Raw genomic sequence first — 19,033 nt, 5'->3', positions numbered from 1 at the left:
AGACCTTGGTCGAGACAAGAGTTGTCCTCCAGGACTGGCAGCGCCAGGTGGCGGGGAATCCTCAGGTGTTAGCTCCCCTCACACCCCACCCCCATTCCATGGAGTAGCCCGGGGCCATTGGGCACCCCGAGGGAGGTGGAGGTGATGGGGCCCGTGCTGTTGACTCCCGCAGGGTAGATGTCGGCACACCGCAGTACCTGGGACTCCCCCCCCCCCCACCACCTTGTCCCTGGCGCATCTGGTGGGCAGTGGGCATAACAGGGTGACATCACTGTACCCAGGACAGCCTAGCAGCAGCCTGGCCTATCCAGGCCCAGTCGGCCCAGAAGACATTCGCCAGGTAGCAGGGCAGGAATCACAGCATGCCGCCTCCACTCCTGCTGTACCGTCTGGGGAAACCACCTAGACGTAGACATTTGGGCCTGTAAGGTCAGGAAGTTAGACACTACTTAAATTGGCGCGGCTGCAGGGAACAATTTAGTTACTGGGGCTAGGGCACAAATTTGTATATATTCGTTCTCATTAAACACCTGTTACCACTGTTGCAACCTGCCGCGGTGCTCTGTTTGATGGATGTGAGGGGTGGGCTGGCCACAATTTCAGTGGAAGTCTTGTAATCATCTTGTGTCATCCTTTCCCGCTATTAACTACAAGGTTGAATTTCATTTTTAACAGTTATCGGGCTCTACGGAAATCGCAGAACATGCAAAATAACACACTGACTGACAGCAGTGTTTCCTTCCAGGATTATTGAAAGAAGCATCAAACCTGTCTCCAACTGGCACAGCCAATACAACTTTACAGTTGATTCAATCCATTAAATATTCCTGGAATATAATGGAAGTATGAATCCCTGGTCCTCTGGCACACACTGGCCCTTGATTCCAAGAAGAATACAGTAGAAGGGCCAGAAAGTAGGCTGACTCATGGCGTCAGATATGAACTTTCACAGTGCCTTGGTCAACCCTCTGCCCACCACTGACACTGGGATACAGCCCCGGAGATGGATAACTTGGCCAGCTAAAAACAGACACACATGTGTCAGAGAGCAATGAACTACTGAATACTGACCCAGTTCAGTTTTAGGCTATGCAGCTTCAGTCTCTCATCAGAGAGAAAGCTTTGTTCTTAATTTGTAAACAAATGATTCATCTTTTTTCAAATTTCACTTGGATTTCTATTTTCTGAGGACTGACAATGGAGATACAGAATAATTTTCCAGGCAAAATGGTTTTTTGTAAAGCAATTTATACTAAAACATTCCTTCATATATTTCAAGATCAAATAATACCTATTGTTAGTTACAATTCACCTGTTATACCCTCTATCCAGATGGGAATCACTATTTTATTCTTCCCATTTCTTGTAATGGAATATACAATAAAATGCATTGTTTCTTCATCCTTACCATCATGTGGTCCATCCTCTTCCTCAAGTCTCTCATTGGATTTAGTGTAATGGATGCTGTATATTTTAGGGCGCAGGTGGGATAGAGTGATTCGATTGATTCCTTGGCTTTCAGCTTTATTTTCATCCTCCTGGCTTCAACCCAGCAGCATCTAGATTAATGGGAGCTGGTGGTGTTGTGGCATTGTCACTGGACTAGTAACTCAGAGACGCAGGGTAATGATCTGTGGATCCAGGGTTCAAATCCCACCGCAGCATCTGATGAAATTTCAATTCAGTAAAAAACATCTGGAATTAAAAGTCTAATGATGACCATGAAACCATTGTCCAACTAGCCTTCCAAATCAGGCAGTTGTAAAAGGTCTAAAAGAAATGAAACCTACAGACCACTACCTGGGCACCAGAAAGGACAAAGTCAGCCATGTTGACCTGGCCAAGTCCTCCTTATTAACATGTGCGGCCCAGTGTTAAATATTGGGAGATTAGTCAGGCAAGAGCCTGACATTGTCATACTCACTGAATCATACATTACAGACAATATCCTACCATCATCACTTTCCCTGGGTATGTCCCATGGGCAGGTCAGACCCAACAGAGGTGCTGGTGCAGTGGTTATATAGTCGGGAGGTAGTTACCCTGGAAGTCCTCAACATTGACTCCAGAACACATGAAGTCTCATGGCATCGGATCAAACCACCTGCTGATTATCATGTGCAGCCCCCTCCCTCAACTGATGAATCAGTACTCCTCCACTTGCAGTAAGGCCGCAGAATATGCTCTGGATGGGGGAGCTTCAATTACCATCACCAAGAGTGGCTCAGTAGCACCACTACTGACCGAGTTGGCTGAGTAATAAAGGACATAACTGGGTCTGTGACAGGTGGCAAGAGTGAAAAACATACCTCAACCTCACCAACGTGCCTGCTGCAGATGCATCTGTCCATGACAGAGTCGGGAGGAGTGACTACTGCACCATCTTCAGGTTAAGCATTGATTGTATTGTGGCACTACTACCATGCTAAATAGGATAGATTTCATACACATCTAGCAACGCAACACTGGGCAACCACAAGGTGATATGGATCATCAGCAGCAGAATTGTATGCAACCACAATCTGGAAACTCATAGCCAAGCATATCCCCTCTGTGTCATTACCACCAAGCCAGGGACTCAACTCTGGCTCACTGAAGAGTGTAGGAGGACAGGCCAGGAAAACAGCTTACGCATACCTAAAAATGAGGTGTCAACCTGGTGAAGCTACAACATACGCCTGCTTGCATGCCAAGCAGCAGAAGCAGCAAGTGACAGAGTGAAGAGATCCCACAACCAACCGATCAGAGCTAAGCTCTGCAGTCCTCTGTATCCAGAAGTTATTGTGGTATACATTTATCTAGCAGTGAATGGAGGTGGACAATTAAATAACTCAATGAAGGAGGAGGCTCCACAAATATCATTTGCAAGTTCCCCTCCAAGCCACTCACCATTCTGACTTGGGAATATATCGCCGTTGGTTCACTTTTACTGGATCAGAATCCTGGAACTCCCTTCCTGACAGCATTGTGGATGTACCTACACCACATGGACTGCCGCAGTTCAAGAAGGCGACTCACCATTGCCTGCACACGGCAATTAGGGATGGGCAATAATGCTAGCCTAGCCAGCGATGCCCACATCCCATGAATGAATGAAATAAAATGTACAGCTTTCCAGATTGAGGACTTTCAGTGGTCAGATTTCATGTAGTTATAGCATCTGACCTTCGTGAAAGACATCCGGATGATGATTATTTTTGCCACAGCTCTTACATGGTTGGGTGATTCTGTTTACTCTGGAGTTGTTCAACTTAGTGGCATGTAATTCGCTAACGTGCCTGGCAGCAGTCTCCATCCCAGGTTCTATTTTGAGAGCTCCAGCTTATTTCTGTTTGGCTTCTACCAGTAGTTTCCTCAGTTTTGACATTCCCTTCAGACCACATACAATGTGGTTTCTTATTACATGGTCCAAAACGTCACCAAAGCCACAAGTTTCAGGCAGTACCATTCAGTTCTGCCATACAGACCATTTTCAACATCCAACAACAATGACAACAACTTATATTAATTTAGCATCTTTAACTTACTACACAATCCCAAGATGCTTCACAAGCTCATTATGAAACAAAGTACGACATTGAGTCGCATACACACCCTCCACCACCATCACACAGTGGCAGCAGGGCCTACCATAGGTATTATGTAGAATTGCTAAATATTTGGTCAAAGACGCAGGGCTGGATTCTCCGCAGCCTGAAGCCGAAATCGCATTCGGCGCCGGGGCGGAGAATCCATTTTCCCCCACGAAATCTGGACCGGTGCCAGTTCCGCGATCCTCCACCTCCCGAAAGTTGGCTGAGGCCCACTATTCTTCATCTCCAACCAGCCAAATTCCCGACGGCGTGGACCACTCATGGTCCCACCATTCGAGGTACCCATGAGGTGGCTGCAGACTCAGTCCATGGCCGCCACAGTCGGGGAAGGGCCAATCGAAGGGCAGGGTGGCCTCATTCGGGACTTGGGTTATTTTGTGCGGGCGGTCCGGGTCGGGTAAGTGGCCGATGCGGGGCACTATTTCCACGGTCCAGGACTATGGGCTGAGTCCGCCATGGAGTACAGCACGGCCGCTGGAGGCACCGCCGTTCGCATGAGCGGCCTCTGACCCAGAAGTGCGGGGGGAGCATTTGGCAGCGATCGCTGCCGGTTAGCCCCCTGCAGAACCATGAATCTGTGTCCCTTCGACGCCAGCTTTCACGACGGCGTGGGGACATAGTCCCGAAAATGGAGAATCCAGCCCGTAGTTCTTCAAGAGTGTTTTAAAGGAGGAAAGTGAGTTTGAATAGTGGAGAGATGCAGGGAAGGAATTCCAGAGCTTGTGGCCCAGACAATTGAAAGTTGAGCAATGGCGGAGCAGTTAAAATCGACATTGCACAGGAGGCTAGAAGTCGAGGAGCACAGATATCTTGAAGGGCTGGAGGAAATATAAAGAGAGGGATAATAACATGGAGGAATTTTAAAATGAGGATGGGGAACCTTAGCCAGCAGCCAACGTAGGTCTGCGATAGGTGAAGCGGATTTGGTGCGAGTTGAAACTCAGGCAGCAGTGTTTTGAATCACTTCAGGTTAATGAAAGGTAAAATGTAGAAGACCACACAGGAGAGCATTGGAACAGGCAAGCGGAGAGGTAAAGGCATGAATGTAGATTTCAGCACAGATGATCTGTAACAGGGGAAAGTGGGAGGATCCATTTGCCTCCTCTGTTTTGCAATGGCCAGTACGTGTCAGGCTCAGACATTCTTCTGCAAACTGGCCTCCCTGCTCACAGACTGACTTCAGGCAGGAAAGGCGGCAGGTTCATGTAGGATGTTGCAGCTGTGTGGTTGTATGGTGGCTGGGAATGGTGCAGTGTCACAGCAGCAGACATCACCTCCACTTCCAATTTGCTCCAACTCCACTGCACACAGACAAACATTAGATGAAGGACAGGAGCTAAAGTTCTGGAAATCCACCCATAGCCTTTTTTGGGGCAACACTGCTGGCACCTAAACCGATGGGTGAGGGGAACACACAATAGTGGATTTCTTGTGTCACCTGGATCGGACCAGTATACTGTCAACACCAATCATTCCCCAAAAGGCAACTTGCCAGTTCCCGGCTTACAGTCCATCTGGGGTTGGTCATTGTCAGGTGAATGGAAGGGGGCGAGCACAGGTGGACAGTGGAGCCTTTCCGGACTGATGATTAGACCACTGTCAAAACACAAATAAAAAAACTCATCTGGTGGCCGTGGATTTGTGGAAGCCTCAGAGATTCTTCTTCCTGATGTCTGGGAAATGGGAGTGCAACAGAGAATTAGCACCAAGAACTTTAAGCAACAAATCTATTGCTGAACATATCTTGGGATGTCTTACTCTGTTTATAGACACTATTTAAATACAAGGTGGTGCGAGCAATGAGTTTGTCACTGGAGTAACCCTGCTGCCTAATGCTACAAATAGTGGACCAACTGAGATTAGCATGGGAGATTAACATCAGTTTTACATGCTCAACTGACTGGGATTTTGGAATCATTGTGTCAATGACACACACAGACATATAATATAGTTCTACTTTCTATTGACTATTGAAATAAATTATAATATCCAAAAAAAGGAAATAGGTCCCACTTGTCCTTAGAGAGAAAGGAAACTCAATCAGATTTCCATTTACTGAGCATATATGGGCAGCACGGTAGCACAGTGGTTAGCACTGTGGCTTCACAGTGCCAGGGTCCCAGGTTCGATTCCCGGCTTGGGTCACTGTCTGTGCGGAGTCTGCGCGTTCTCCCCGTGTCTGCGTGAGTTTCCTCCGGGTGCTCCAGTTTCCTCCCACAAGTCCCGAAAGACGTGCTGTTAGGTGAATTGGACATTCTGAATTCTCCCTCTGTGTACCCGAACAGGCACCGGAATGTGGCGAATGGGGCATTTCACAGTAACATCATTGCAGAGTTAATGTAAGTCAACTTGTGACAATACAGATTTTTTTTTTTAATGTAATCCTTAATCTTCCTGAAGGTGGACAAGTTAACACCAGGTGAGGCATCAGTGGGTTTGATTGGTAAACTGCTTTATTCCACAGCCGGCAAAAACAATCTGACAAAAGTTACCTGGCACAATCACTTTAGCTGCAATCCATGTATCATCACAAATATAAAAGAGTGCAAATGCCACACTATATCAGTGTGTCCTTTACTGAATGGAAAAATTTAAACTTCCTTATTGCAGGACAGGAATTCCATTGACTTCTTTTGCAAATGTTCTGATGTCTGACTGACAACGGGTGCCTGTGTGGATTCTTAAGAAGTCTTGTTTTCAAAGACAGAGGTCAAAGATATTTATCAACATCAATGTGCTAGACCTTCCCTGAGTGCCCAGATAGTGCTAATAAATTGCCTGCCCCACAAATATCCAGCCGAATTTAGCCTTTTGGGTCAGGTCGCCAGGGTCGGGGTCAACTGGCGGCCAAAACCTGCAGTGTGTGGGAAACCAGTTACCGGCCAGAGACCTTCCCCGGATTAGCTACAGGACAGGCTTGTCATTCAATTGTGGAAGGCAGGCAGCATCTCAAAGTTGGAGGACCAAGAGGAGGTCCTCCAGCTTGGCATGCGTTCAGGCAAGGAAAAGAGAGGGCACCTCCATTTTGAAGCACCCTCTCTCAAATGTAAAAACATAGCCAGGTTATCAATATAGCACAGGGTGGCCTGCAGCTGCTGCTGCTGATCTGGCCGGGAAGGTGGCGAGGCCTCAGAGTTTGTTTGGCGGGGAACATGAAGGGGGCAATCGGGGGGAGGGCCTGGCGTGAGGGAGAGAGGTCCGTTGGCGACCAGACCTTAAGGTGGGTGGGGAGGAGTGGAGTTACACCTGACTTCAGAAGGGGGCTTTGTCGTAGTTGTGGGTCCCTGAAGGGTCCCTTGACACTCTGCTTGTCAGAAGGTGTTGTACATTTAGGTGGTCCTGCCTGCCAACTATGTCATTCTCCAATCAAAATAAGCTATATCACTGGGACTATGGAAAGATTCTGACAGCAACTCTTTCCAGCAATCAGGAAACAGCCAATGAAATTACTTTTCCTGCTCAAAATATGAAAATGTTCCTCAGACTGAAACAAAACCAAAATGACAGGCCATAAAGGCAACGGAGCTCGGCAGCTCCAGATTCCCATGTTTTGATGGGCTAGTCTATTTGTAAATGAAGAAGTTTGATGTAATGACCCCCTGGAAGTAAGGCAGTGTGCACCATCCCATTCCCATTAACTCGTAACGAGTATGAACCCTCCCCCCCCCCCCCCCCCCGCCCCGGTAATTGGGGCAGAGCTTCCCCCTTATCAGGGAAGGCTCCACAATGTAAAAACCCCGGCCTGGGTGCAAGTCAGAGAGGACAACCCTTCAGGGCATGGGAGTTTAGTAGTGCATCTTAACAAATCTCTTTCATTGTATTCTATCGTGTTTCCTATGAGTACTTCTCGCCCGTTGGATTTTACAGTGGCGACGAGGCTGAAGTGATGTTGATACTGGCACCGTGTGTTCCACATGCGGACCACTTCATCTAGGCTGCAAGAAGCCTTACCTCAATCCACTGAAATGACTCATAGAGGAAAGCTAGAGACCTTCAATGTGATTAAGATGATTGGACTCAATATGTAGAGCGTATGCAATATTTTCTTTGGACCAACGCCATAATTGGAGATCAGCAGCAGACTGCAACCCGACTAATGCCGGTTGGTGGGCCAACTTATGCATTTATCAAAAGCTTGACACACCTGGACGTGCCTGACTCCCGATCTTTTGCAGCTTTGGTAGCCTTGGTAGAAAACCACTTAAATCCAAAACCGCCACTCATCGTTCACCGATTCTGCTTCCACATGGCCACCCAAGCCCAAGGTGAATCAAACAGCTATTTTTTGGCGTGTTTAAGGAAGACTGCTGGGACTTGCATGTTCAAGCCTACCCTGTGCGAATTCCTACATGACTGTTTTGTCTGCGGCATACAGGATGCCGCTACACTGAGAAAGTTGCTGACCGAAACCCAGCTGACTTTGAAGCGGGCAATTGAGATTGCCGTCTCCCGCGAGAGCGTGGAGCTGGGAGTCCAAGAACTTCAAGGGATGGTGGTATTGAATCTAAGGCACTCTGGAAGAAGGCGCCATGATCCGTCCTGGCCCAAGGACCAGCAGACCCTACAGTGGGATGCCCGCCCAAAAGATGGGCTCCGTCACCACAGAGCAACCGTAGAGCACAGAGACAAATCCACAGAGCAGGTGTACCCAGACAGACGTTGAGAGCACTGCCCAGGTACCGGTGACTTATAGGCACCTATCCGCTGACCTGCCATTGGTGGTAGTCTGTAGTGGGGGACCACATTTCCTGGGTGGGGACTGTCTGTGCCATTTGAAACTCGGGTGACAGAAGGTATGCTGCATGAACCCATATGGCCCCGAGGGGGTCCTGGCCAGGATCCCTAAGATCTTCGCAGAGGGACTGGCGGCAATCGAAGGGGCCCAAATTAACATAAACCCACAGGCACTGCCTCATTACCTCCACGCCCACCCAGTCCCATACACATTGCGGCCAAAAGGCTACCCCAGACAATTTGCCAAGGGCCGCCCGGTTGTGCCAGTACTCAAATCAGATGGTTCTGTGCATCTCTGTGGGGACGATGAGGTGACAATGAACCAATTTTCCCATTTGAACAGATACCCCACTCCCGTATCGAAGACCTCTATGCAAAGCTGAGTGGAGGATGAACGTTCACAAAACTGGACATGATTCATGTATATCTACAGTTAATACTGCACCAAGACCGCTGCCATGCCATCACTGTGAACACCCACAGGGGTTTATACAAATATACCCGGTTGCCATTTGGGGTTTCGTCCACATGTACTATTTTCCAGCGTGTGATGGAGAACATCCTGCGGGGGTTACTTAGGTTGGCTATCTACTTGGGCGAAGTCCTTATCACCAGGGTATCTGAGCAGGAACATCTGGTGAACCTGGCCGGTGTCCTCCAGCGTTTTGAGCAGATGGGCGTTCACCTCCAGTGGGATAAATGTATTTTTCATACCCCAAAGTCATTTATTTGGGTGCTGAGTAGCACCTGGTAGACGACAAGCTGCGGATGATCAAACAGGCCCCCCTCCCCGGCAGCCACGCAAAACTACGCTCTGTCCTCGGATTAGCGAATTATTACGGGAAATTCATCCCGAACCTGGCAACCCTCCTCAGTCCCCTCCACCTCTTGCTAAAGAAGGGTCAACCGTGAGTCTGGACACCGTTTTAACAGTGGGCATTCGACGCGGTAAACGGTAGCTGTCGTCCTCCAAACTACAAAGGCACTGCTGTTGATGCGTCCCCTTATGGGGTGGGTGCAGTCCTCACCCACTGCATGGCCGATGGATCAGAACGATCTCTTCCATTCTCATCTTGCACGCTCGCCGACACTGCGCAATTATTTTTTTTTATAAATGTTTTTTATTCAGTTTTCATGTTTTATATTGAACAAATTACAAATTGTTAGAGAGAGAAAAAAAAAGAACACGCAAAAATTAACATATATATTTACAGGTGAGCATCTTCGTAGTAATAACTGTGGCCTCCCCCTTTTCGCCGGCATACATATTTTACATTCCCCAACATGGTTATTGGCATTTATTTAGTTTGGTTTGGGCCTTAGCTAGCCATCAAACCCCTGTAACGAGCCCGTAGCCCCCCCCCCACCCCCCCCCCCCCGCCGGCTACCTTCCCCCGACTATTCTTCCTCTTGTACGTTGGCCACAAACAGGTCCCGGAACAATTGCATGAATGGCTCCCACATTCTGTGGAAGCCGTCGTCCGACCCTCGGATGGCGAATTTGATTTTCTCCATTTGGAGAGAATCCGAGAGGTCGGACAGCCAGTCTGCAGCTCTGGGCGGTGCTGCTGACTGCCAGCCAAACAGGATTCTACGGCGGGCGATCAGGGAGGCAAAGGCAAGGGCGTCCGCCCTCCTCCCCAGGAATAGATCTGGCTGGTCTGAAACCCCGAAGACCGCCAGTATCGGGCATGGCTCCACCCTCACCCCCACCACTTTGGACATAGCCTCGAAGAAGGCTGTCCAGTACTCCACAAGTCTGGGGCAAGACCAGAACATGTGGGCGTGGTTGGCCGGGCCTCTTTGGCACCTCTCACATCTGTCCTCCACCTCCGGGAAGAACCTACTCATACGGTTTCTCGTTAAGTGGGCTCTATGTACCACTTTTAGTTGCGTCAGGCTGAGCCTTGCTCACGTGGAGGTAGAGTTGAACACTGTGCAATTATGAGCAGATTGAAAAGGAAGGGTTGGCGGTCGTCTTTGGACTCTGTAAATTCCATCAAAAAGTTTAAATAATAATAATAATTGCTTATTGTCGCAAGTAGGCTTCAATGAAGTTACTGTGAAAAGCCCCTAGTTGCCACATTCCGGCGCCTGTTCGGGGAGGCCGGTACGGGAATTAAACCCGCACTGCTGCCTTGTTCTGCATTACAAGCCAGCTGTTTAGTCCACTGTGCTAAACCAGCAGCGCACTTTCATGGTCTACACTGACCATCAACCATTATTGGGCTTATTGAAAGAAGACAGAACAATTCCCCCTAATCGCATCTGCCAGGATCCAGCATTGGGCCCTAACGCTGCGGGCAGGCATATGAGTACAGCCTGGAACATGACCCTGGCGCAAAGATCCCGCATGTGGATGCGTTAGGCCACATCCCCCTCTTCACAAGGCCACCGACGTCCCCCTCCGCAACGGAGGCGGTTGTTGCGCTCCACTTTATGGACTCATCATCAATGGCATCAGCCCGAATAAAGGGTTGGACTCAGACGGACCCACAGTTGTCCTGGGTCTGCCACATAATGCTGTATGAGGCACAGCACAGGGCGTTACCAGACTATTTGAAGTCGTACACCTCCAAAATTCCAGAGCTCAACCTGGAGGACAGCGTCATCCTTTGGGGGACCAGTGTGGTTGTCCTAAAAGGTGGGCAAGCCACCTTGCTACAGGATCTCCACAACAAACACCTAGGGTGTCCAAGATGAAGATGCTCGCCCACAGTTACTTCTGGTGGCTGGGCATCAACACAGATACAGAGAAGCTGGCCCAAAAGTGGGCCATGCCAGGAGCACCAGAAAGCTCCATGAGCGGCGCTATTGCACCTTTGGGAATGGCCGGGCAGACCATCTCATAGACTTTATCTTTCTTTTCGGGGATCGATGTTCCTAATCATTGTAGATGCACTCTCGAAGTGGCTCACCATCCACAGAATGCAGTCAATGACTGCAGGGTCGACGGTGGATCGCCTGCGCTACACCTTCAGCACACATGGTATCCGAAGATACTGATCTCCGATAACGGAGCCGCTTTCACTATTGTGGAGTTCGAGTCATTTGTGGCCGTGAACGGGCTCCACCCATATCACCGGGCCTCAAATGGACTGGCTGAACCAACGGGCCAAAAATTTAAGAGGGGGATGATGAAGCTGACCAACAGAACGTGGGAAACCCAAATGGTCAGCTACAGGAACACACTGCATGCAACCATGGGGGTGGCACCAGCTGACCTACTCAAGGATCATGCCTCTGGACGCAGTTCAGCTTGGTCATTCTGGACATCATGAAGAAGGTCCAGCAGGGTCAAGAACGGTCCAAAGCTGATGTGGGATAATTAGGGCTGGGGAATAGAAATGCTGACCTAGGCAGCAAAGCCCACATCCGCTGAAAGAATAAAAATAACTGCGGTGGTTCTCCTGGACATCCATTAGTATTGGGGTAGGAACTTGGCATTGCCACAATTTAAACCATTTCCCTGTAAGGTTTTTTCGTTTCCCATTGAAATTGTAGTACGCGATTCTCCGGAAAGATTTCTAAGTGCGAGCTTCCCGACACTCGGCCCGGCGAGATCGGGAGCGTTAGTCAACATTACTTGGCCCAAATAACGAGGCCCCATGGGGCTTCATGTCGCAAATGAAGGCTCGACAGCCGATTCGCCGGGACCGCGCTCGCCAGCACCCCGCTAATAATCATCTTTATTGTGTCACAAGCAGGCTTACATTAACACTGCAATGAAGTTACTATGAAAAGCCCCTAGTCGCCACATTCCAGCGCCTGTTCGGGTACACAGAGGGAATTCAGAATGCCCGATTCACCTAACGTCTTTTGGGACTTGTGGGAGGAAACAGGAGCACCCGGAGGAAACCCACGTAGACACGGGGAGAACGTGCTGACTCCACACAGGCAGTGACCTAAGCGGGAAATTGAACCTAGGACCTCGGTGCTGTGAAACCACAGTGCTAACCACTGTGCTACCATTACACCTATTGAGAAAACAAGGTCGAGCAACACTTAAACAGCACTTGCATAGCCAACCACACTCAGCTCGCAGCCATGGCGCCACAATGACTGGCCCCACAATTCGGGGATGCAGACCTGGGGAGGTCCCGAAATGCAGTGGAGGTCAGGAGGGATGTCCTGTTTCCCTGACGTTCCCGGACGGTGAGCCGCAGTGCAGCCAGTGCTGCCTGGGACAAAGTGGCAGCGGCCATTAGCTCGGGCAGTATGACCAGGAGGACTGGTCTCCAGTGTCGCAAGAAGGTCAACGGCCTACACCGGCAGCGAGAGTGAGTTGACACCAACAACCGCACCCCCCCCCCTTCCCCCCCCCCCCCCCCCCCCCCCCCCGGAACATTTGGAACCCCCAACACGACCAGAAACCCCCCCCCAAACCTCCACCTGCCCTCCCAATACACCATTCATACCATTCACACACCCCTCCCATCACCCCAACCCTCCCTTCACCACCGCCCCCAGCACTGACCCACGCGTGTGACTAATGATGCCCTCTCTGCATCTCCACAGGAGAAGCTCTCCGAAGATGACCAGGAAAGGGACCAGATTAGCAGAGGGATGGCAGACACAAGAATTCTCATGACATTCGAGGAATGGGCCCTGGATGTTACGGAATGGCTGCGGACAGAGCGATCACCAATGCAGAGGTTGGTGGGAGGTTTGTTCTCACCCCAGAGGTGAGGATCCTGTGGGCTCCACCAGAGGGACTGTCACATGTGAGTTGTTTTTGCCATACAGACTGACCCATCCTGCCCACTGACCACGTGTTCTTCCTCTCGCAGATCCTTCAACCGGGCGACATGGTGGCACAGTGGTTAGCACTGCGGTTCACTGCGCCAGGGACCGGGGTTCAATTCCTGCCTCGAGTGATGTCTGTGTGGAGTTTGCACATTCTCCCCGTGACTGGGTGCTCCGGCACCACCCACAGCCCAAAGATATGCAGGTTAGGTGGATTGGCCATGCTAGACTGCCCCCTAGTGCCCAAAAGGTTAGGTGGGGTTACTGAGTTACGAAGATAGGGTGGAGATGTGGAATTAAGTGGGGTGCTCTTTCCAAGGGATGGTGCAGACTTGATGGGCCGAATGTCCTCCTTCTGCACTGTAGATTCTATGATTCTGTGAATCGACTGCGCCGGCCCATCCTGGGTGGTCCCCTTCCCTGTCTCCCATGAGACTACATCGGAGGAGAGCTCCGAGCATACCATAGTTGATGCATCACAGCTGCCATCTCCACTTCCACCAATGCAGATACATGCAACTCGGTGGAAAACTTTAGTGGCTTCTGGGGCACAATCTAGTGAGCACCACACTGCCGCTGATACACATCAGGTGGAGTCAGGGACACCCCCAGCGAGACAAGAGTCAGAGGGCTGCTGGATCCCACAACCCAGCTGGGTCCCAGTCAGTGGAACAGATTTCTCGAAGCTGATGGAGACATCAGGGAGCAGCCGGGACATTCAGAGGGAGATGTCAGCGACACTCCAGCAGGTCCATAGCCAATTGGAGGAGTCTCAGAGGCTATGAGCGCAGGTGATGCCGCTGGAAATGCGTGGCACGAGGATAACAGGGCTCGGGTGGCAACCACAGTGGAGAGCCTGGTGCACTATATCAGCACCATGAGTGAAAGTGTCCAAGATGTCGCGCAGTTGGTGACGGCCATGGCTGAGGGCCTCGGCAGACTGTCCAACTCACAGGCGAACAGGACCTGGTGCACATGTGGAGGAGGAACAGTAAAATACCCTCACCACAACCAGTATGATGCCTCTGGCTCTTTGTTTCGTGATGGGGGCCAACCACCAATCCCATGCCCTATCCCCCAGACATGCCCACCTCCCCGCACCCCACCCTTCCCTATGAGCAATAGCCTTAAGCCGCAAGACCAGAAGCCTCTGCGGTCAGTGGGAGTTGTGGGTGGTCGGTGGAGCAGACAGGCAGGAGCAAGGGTTGCCCCCAATATGGGAACACATGGTAAAGGAGTTGGCATGGCAGAGCCAGGCATGTCTGCCCTCTCCATACCCTACCACCTCACCGCCTGCAGGCTCTCATTCCTAATAATCTCATTCACTCAGACTTCCTACTTGTTGTCCAGTGTCCACTGCCAATCATGAGAAAGATGCTATATAAATTAGGTTGTTGAAATTTCCACAATTCATCACAGTCAGTGGTGGATGTTATCTGCAAGGATCACGTCCAAATCACAGGTTTGCACTTAATGGTGGAATAAAATTAATACGCAGAAACTCTTGTGTCGCATACTCCATAACTTTGATATAAAGTAAAGTCCCATTTAAGGGGCAGAACCAACTGGTGGTGATCTAACCTGAGGGTCACCACACCTCAGGTGAGGGGCAAGGTTGAGAAAGCAGGGTACCTGCATGGGTAATGTCGGCCAGTACAGGAATTGAATACATGCTGTTGGTTCCTGCTCTACAGCATGAACCAGCTGTCCGACCAACTGAGCTAAACCAGCCAGACATGCATCACTGCTGAAAATGTCAGGTCATAGAATCACCCTATAATCTAATCTTTAACTTGACTCTTAGTCATGTTTTTGATTTTGTTATTGATCAGCTAGGCTGACACTGAACGCTCTTTTGACATCTGGTCAAAAACAAACATTATTGGGCAGGCTAGATTATCAGTTGAAATATATCCATGTTTTAACTTTAGCACCATCTTGTGTTAAGTGAGCTACGCTTGAACTTACCAAAGAAAGAAGTCAATACAGAGTTATAAAATCCATGATTTGGACCCCTCCCCCCCAAATTAATATGCAATTTTATTTAAATAAGAAGCTGTATGCTGGGAGAAGTGACATTATCCAAATACAATATTTCAAACGCAAATGGTTTTCGTGGCTTTTGATTATTGTTTCCTCGCCACTACTTTTATTTGAGACATAAATGCAAAACCCATAGTTTTGGTGCAAAGCTGAGTTGGATGAAATCTGAGCCTATACAGGCTGAAAGACTGCCGTGTTAAAGATCAAAGCAACCAATTCTAATTCCAAGCGATTTTGTGTAAATTCAGAAATTTATGCATTTCAAACGGATTCAAGCGCACACATCCCTTTTGATGAAAATAAAATGGCATTCTTCAACTACACACGTTTGGAAATATTTCATAGTGAGTATAATGTCTGAGTAAGTCAGGTCTGGAGACTGTGAAGGGTTATGGTTCTTTGTCCCCTTTTCCATGAGTCAAGGCTAAAGCAATCACGGACTGTAGATCTATTGGAAAAATAAATAATATCTGCAACCTTGCACACTGGAGATGATTCCAGGTACCTGAATACGGCGCATTCTTGTTTAAAATCTGAATCACCAGTTGTTTAGACATTTGTTTGAATATCTGTACACCTTGACAACTGACATTTAACTGCCACCCTCAAGCTTTTTAATTTTACGGGTTCCCGAAATGTCATTGAGATTGCATAGAAATCAATTTGCAAATACCTTACATATGCCTGGGCAGAAAATAGTGATAAAATGGCTTATTTACATTCCAATTAATGCCAAAGACAACAAGCCTGTTGCAAATAAACAGTATTAAACAAAAGTGAAAGTATTGAGACAGATTTCAAAAATATTTCTCCCAGAACCCAGATTCTGGGCCAATTTACACATAGTCACATTCTGTGTAATATTTGACATGGTTTCCTGACAACTATTTTCGGGCTAGACACCAAACTACACAAAGTTAAAGATATCACCATATTGTACCTGCCAACTTTAACAGAATACTGGTGGTCCCTTCTGCTATATCTGAACCATCAAGAAAGGGTTGGTTTGTGTCTTGTTAGACCTTCCAGTGATTGCAGCATTTGTCCTCGGAAGAATCTCTCGTAAATGCTTTCTGACTTCCAAAGGTGAAAGAATGGTTCAGCATTTCATGTGTGGCACCTGGTCAAGGTCTTGAGCTCTGAATCTCCTCACCACCATAAGCTTTCAGCACTATCCAGTAATAGAAAAGCTTGAAGTCTCGTGTATTTTGAGCAACAACCATCAATGTGCTGGACACAATCTTTTTAATGGCAGCCCACTCAAGCCCCACACAGTGACCTTGTGTCCAGAAATATCTCGTCTTTAAAACACTACTGCCCTCTCGGGACGTTAGACCCATATATAAAAATAACCTTTATTGTCACAAGTCGGCTTACATTAACGCTGCAATGAAGTTACTGTAAACAGCCCCGGGCGGGATTCTCCGATGCCGCGTCAGAGTGTCCGTGCCGTCGCGAATGGCGTCGCATTTCACAACGATGCGAATGGGCCGCCGGCAGCATTGATTCAGGCCCCGAAAAGGGGCCAGCAGCGACGCCACGAGAAACGCGGTGGGCGTGGTATCAGAGCGGCGTCGTCAGCGCACGACGCCTGGATGATGTGGCGCCGCGTCAGTTTATGTGCGCGATCCGCACACAGGCCCTGACACAGGAGAGATAGCCGCACCCCACCATGCCACACCCAGGTTCTGGGACCATGACCTCGAGACACTGTTGGACGCAGTGGAAGAGCGGAGGGAGATCCTGTGCCCATGACATGGCCACCGGCACCCGGCCAGCACAGTCAGGCGTAACCGGAGTGATGTGGGCATCGCCGTTAGTGCTGTGGGGCACACCCCACGTACTGGAGAGCAGTGCCGCAAGACGCTCCACGACCTCACAAGGGCAGCCAGGGGAAGTACTCTGAGAGTTTCCCCGTGCCACACCTCACCCCTCCCTCCCCTCCCAACCATGTGTCGTGCCCCCCCCCCCTCCCCCGCCCACGCAGGAGGTGGGGGGAGCACATTCCACCCGACCTACATGGGCACCACACCGCCCTTGCGAGGTGCCGTGGCGTGGTGCCCAGTGCCCCCCCCCCCAGCCATAATGTTGCCAACATCTGCCCGTATTGCTGCTGACCGCCTAACTCTGATGCTTTCACCCTCCTACAGGATAAGACAGCCCACAACCATCTTGAGCGTGAAAGAAACGAAGGGGGATCACCTGTTCTGCACCCCCTCACCGTTCATGAGCAGACGGCTCTGGACCTCGCTGGGGAAGCCGCCACCCGGGAGGTAGCGCCATGCCAGATCGGAGGCACAGCACCAAGTGAGACTTCCCTGCCTGACTACACTCCCTCAGCCCCTCACCTCCCCCCCTCACACTGCACCCCCACACAGTGCCCCCTCCACCCTTTAACCCATCCCCAACACTCCACCCCCTCACACTGCCCCCTCCACCCCCTCACACCCGACTCCGCGTGTCTAACGATACATGCTTTATTGTGTATTTCAGGGCCAGCCGCGATCATCCCGGCACATCTCAAACAAGCCACCGCCGTCCAGGGCCACGTCCAGCCACCCACAGGGACGCACCTCAGGGAGGGGAAGGAAGACGGACACGAGGGCCTCATCCAAAACCGAGGCACAGGAAACGGACGCACAGAGGACCGACACAAATGACAGTGATGAACAGAGGACGGACAGTCAGGACACTGACGGCCATGAAACGGATGAAGAGAGGACGGACAGCCAGGACACTGACGGACAGAGGACGGGGATTCAGGACAGTGACGGACAGAGGATGGAGAGCCAGGACAGTACGCACAGAGGACGGCCAAACAGATGTTGGACAGACCAGACAGGGCCCCTCACATGGGCTGGAGACAACGTCCATCGGTCCACAGCTCAATCCAGGAGACCCCAGGAAACGCGCACCGACGGGGAGCAAGTCGCAGGTCAGGAGTCTCAGCAGTCCGCCTCCACTCCTGCTGTAGCATCTGGGCGTAGTGGTGGGCCAGTAAGGCAAAGACATTTGACACATAGTAAATTGGCACGAGTGCAGGGCACAGCTTAGTTATAGGGGCTAGGGCACTTCTATGTGAATGTCACGATTAAAGTCACTGTTACACCAAACGTAGATGCTTCTGTGCTATGTCCAGTGCCTGAGGGGGTCGTGAAGGGGACCAAGTGGCACTGGGGTCGAAGGTCGATGCAACGGTGAGGCCGGGTGTGTGTTCCCACCTCCCCAACCCCGCGTCGTCTTCGGAACACCGACGCCAGCTACCCCACACGGCCATATGATTGAGTGTCCGTGACGCACACAGGGACCACCCAGGTGGAGGGTGTAGCTGTGGCCATGAATCAGACATTGTCTAATGATCCGGAGCTCACAGCTCATCGCAGAGCGGGTTATTATCATTCAACATGGCACTGATCACACCCGCTTCCACAAGCAATTGTGTGAGACCATCCCGTTGTGCCGCAGGTGTAGGGTGCTGTGCGTGTGGTGGTTTGGGAGCTAGGGTTTTTGGATGGTGCGGGAGGTGGGGGGGGGGGGGGATGGGTGGTGCGTCTGGGCAGAGCTCAGCAAGGCCCTCCCCCCTAGTTGGTGAAACATGCAGTGATAAACGCCTCACGTGCTCGTTCGCCAAGCCGATGGCGTCGTGCACCATCCCGGCATTTCCAGCCCCCATGTCGCGTCTGTGAAATGAATGAAAATCGCTTATTGTCACAAGTAGGCTTCAAATGAAGTTACTGTGAAAAGCCCCTAGTCGCCCCTGTGCCCCCCCCCCCCCCCCCCCCCCATCCTCCTCCTCCTCTTCCTCATGTAGAGATGCATCGCCCTCATCGGGCTCCCCCTGTGCCTCCGCCTGCTCCTCCTCCAGGACATCGCCCCTCTGCTGGGCTATGTTGTGCAGGACGCAGCAGACAACAACG

General features: G+C 50.4%; 1 protein-coding gene across 3 annotated transcripts in view; it reads left to right on the top strand.

Annotated features, from left to right (window-relative positions):
- Positions 1–18,174, top strand: part of LOC119966802 — a 57,973-nt gene extending 39,799 nt beyond the window's left edge. For 2 of the 3 annotated variants that reach the window (XR_005460836.1, XM_038798784.1), the window contains one exon: positions 17,610–18,174. Coding sequence is in view for 1 of the 3 variants with exons in the window: in XM_038798784.1 (XP_038654712.1) it covers positions 17,610–18,170 (561 nt within the window). In the remaining 2 variants the exon portion in view is untranslated. Of the gene's footprint in view, positions 1–675; positions 1,013–17,609 lie in introns of those variants that run through there. The other variant, XR_005460837.1, reaches the window with a different exon arrangement.
- The last annotated feature ends 859 nt before the right edge of the window (positions 18,175–19,033 follow it).

This window comes from Scyliorhinus canicula, chromosome 6, assembly GCF_902713615.1.
Source record: "Scyliorhinus canicula chromosome 6, sScyCan1.1, whole genome shotgun sequence".
Taxonomy (NCBI): Eukaryota; Metazoa; Chordata; class Chondrichthyes; order Carcharhiniformes; family Scyliorhinidae; genus Scyliorhinus; species Scyliorhinus canicula.
This window is presented reverse-complemented; position numbering and strand designations above follow the sequence as displayed.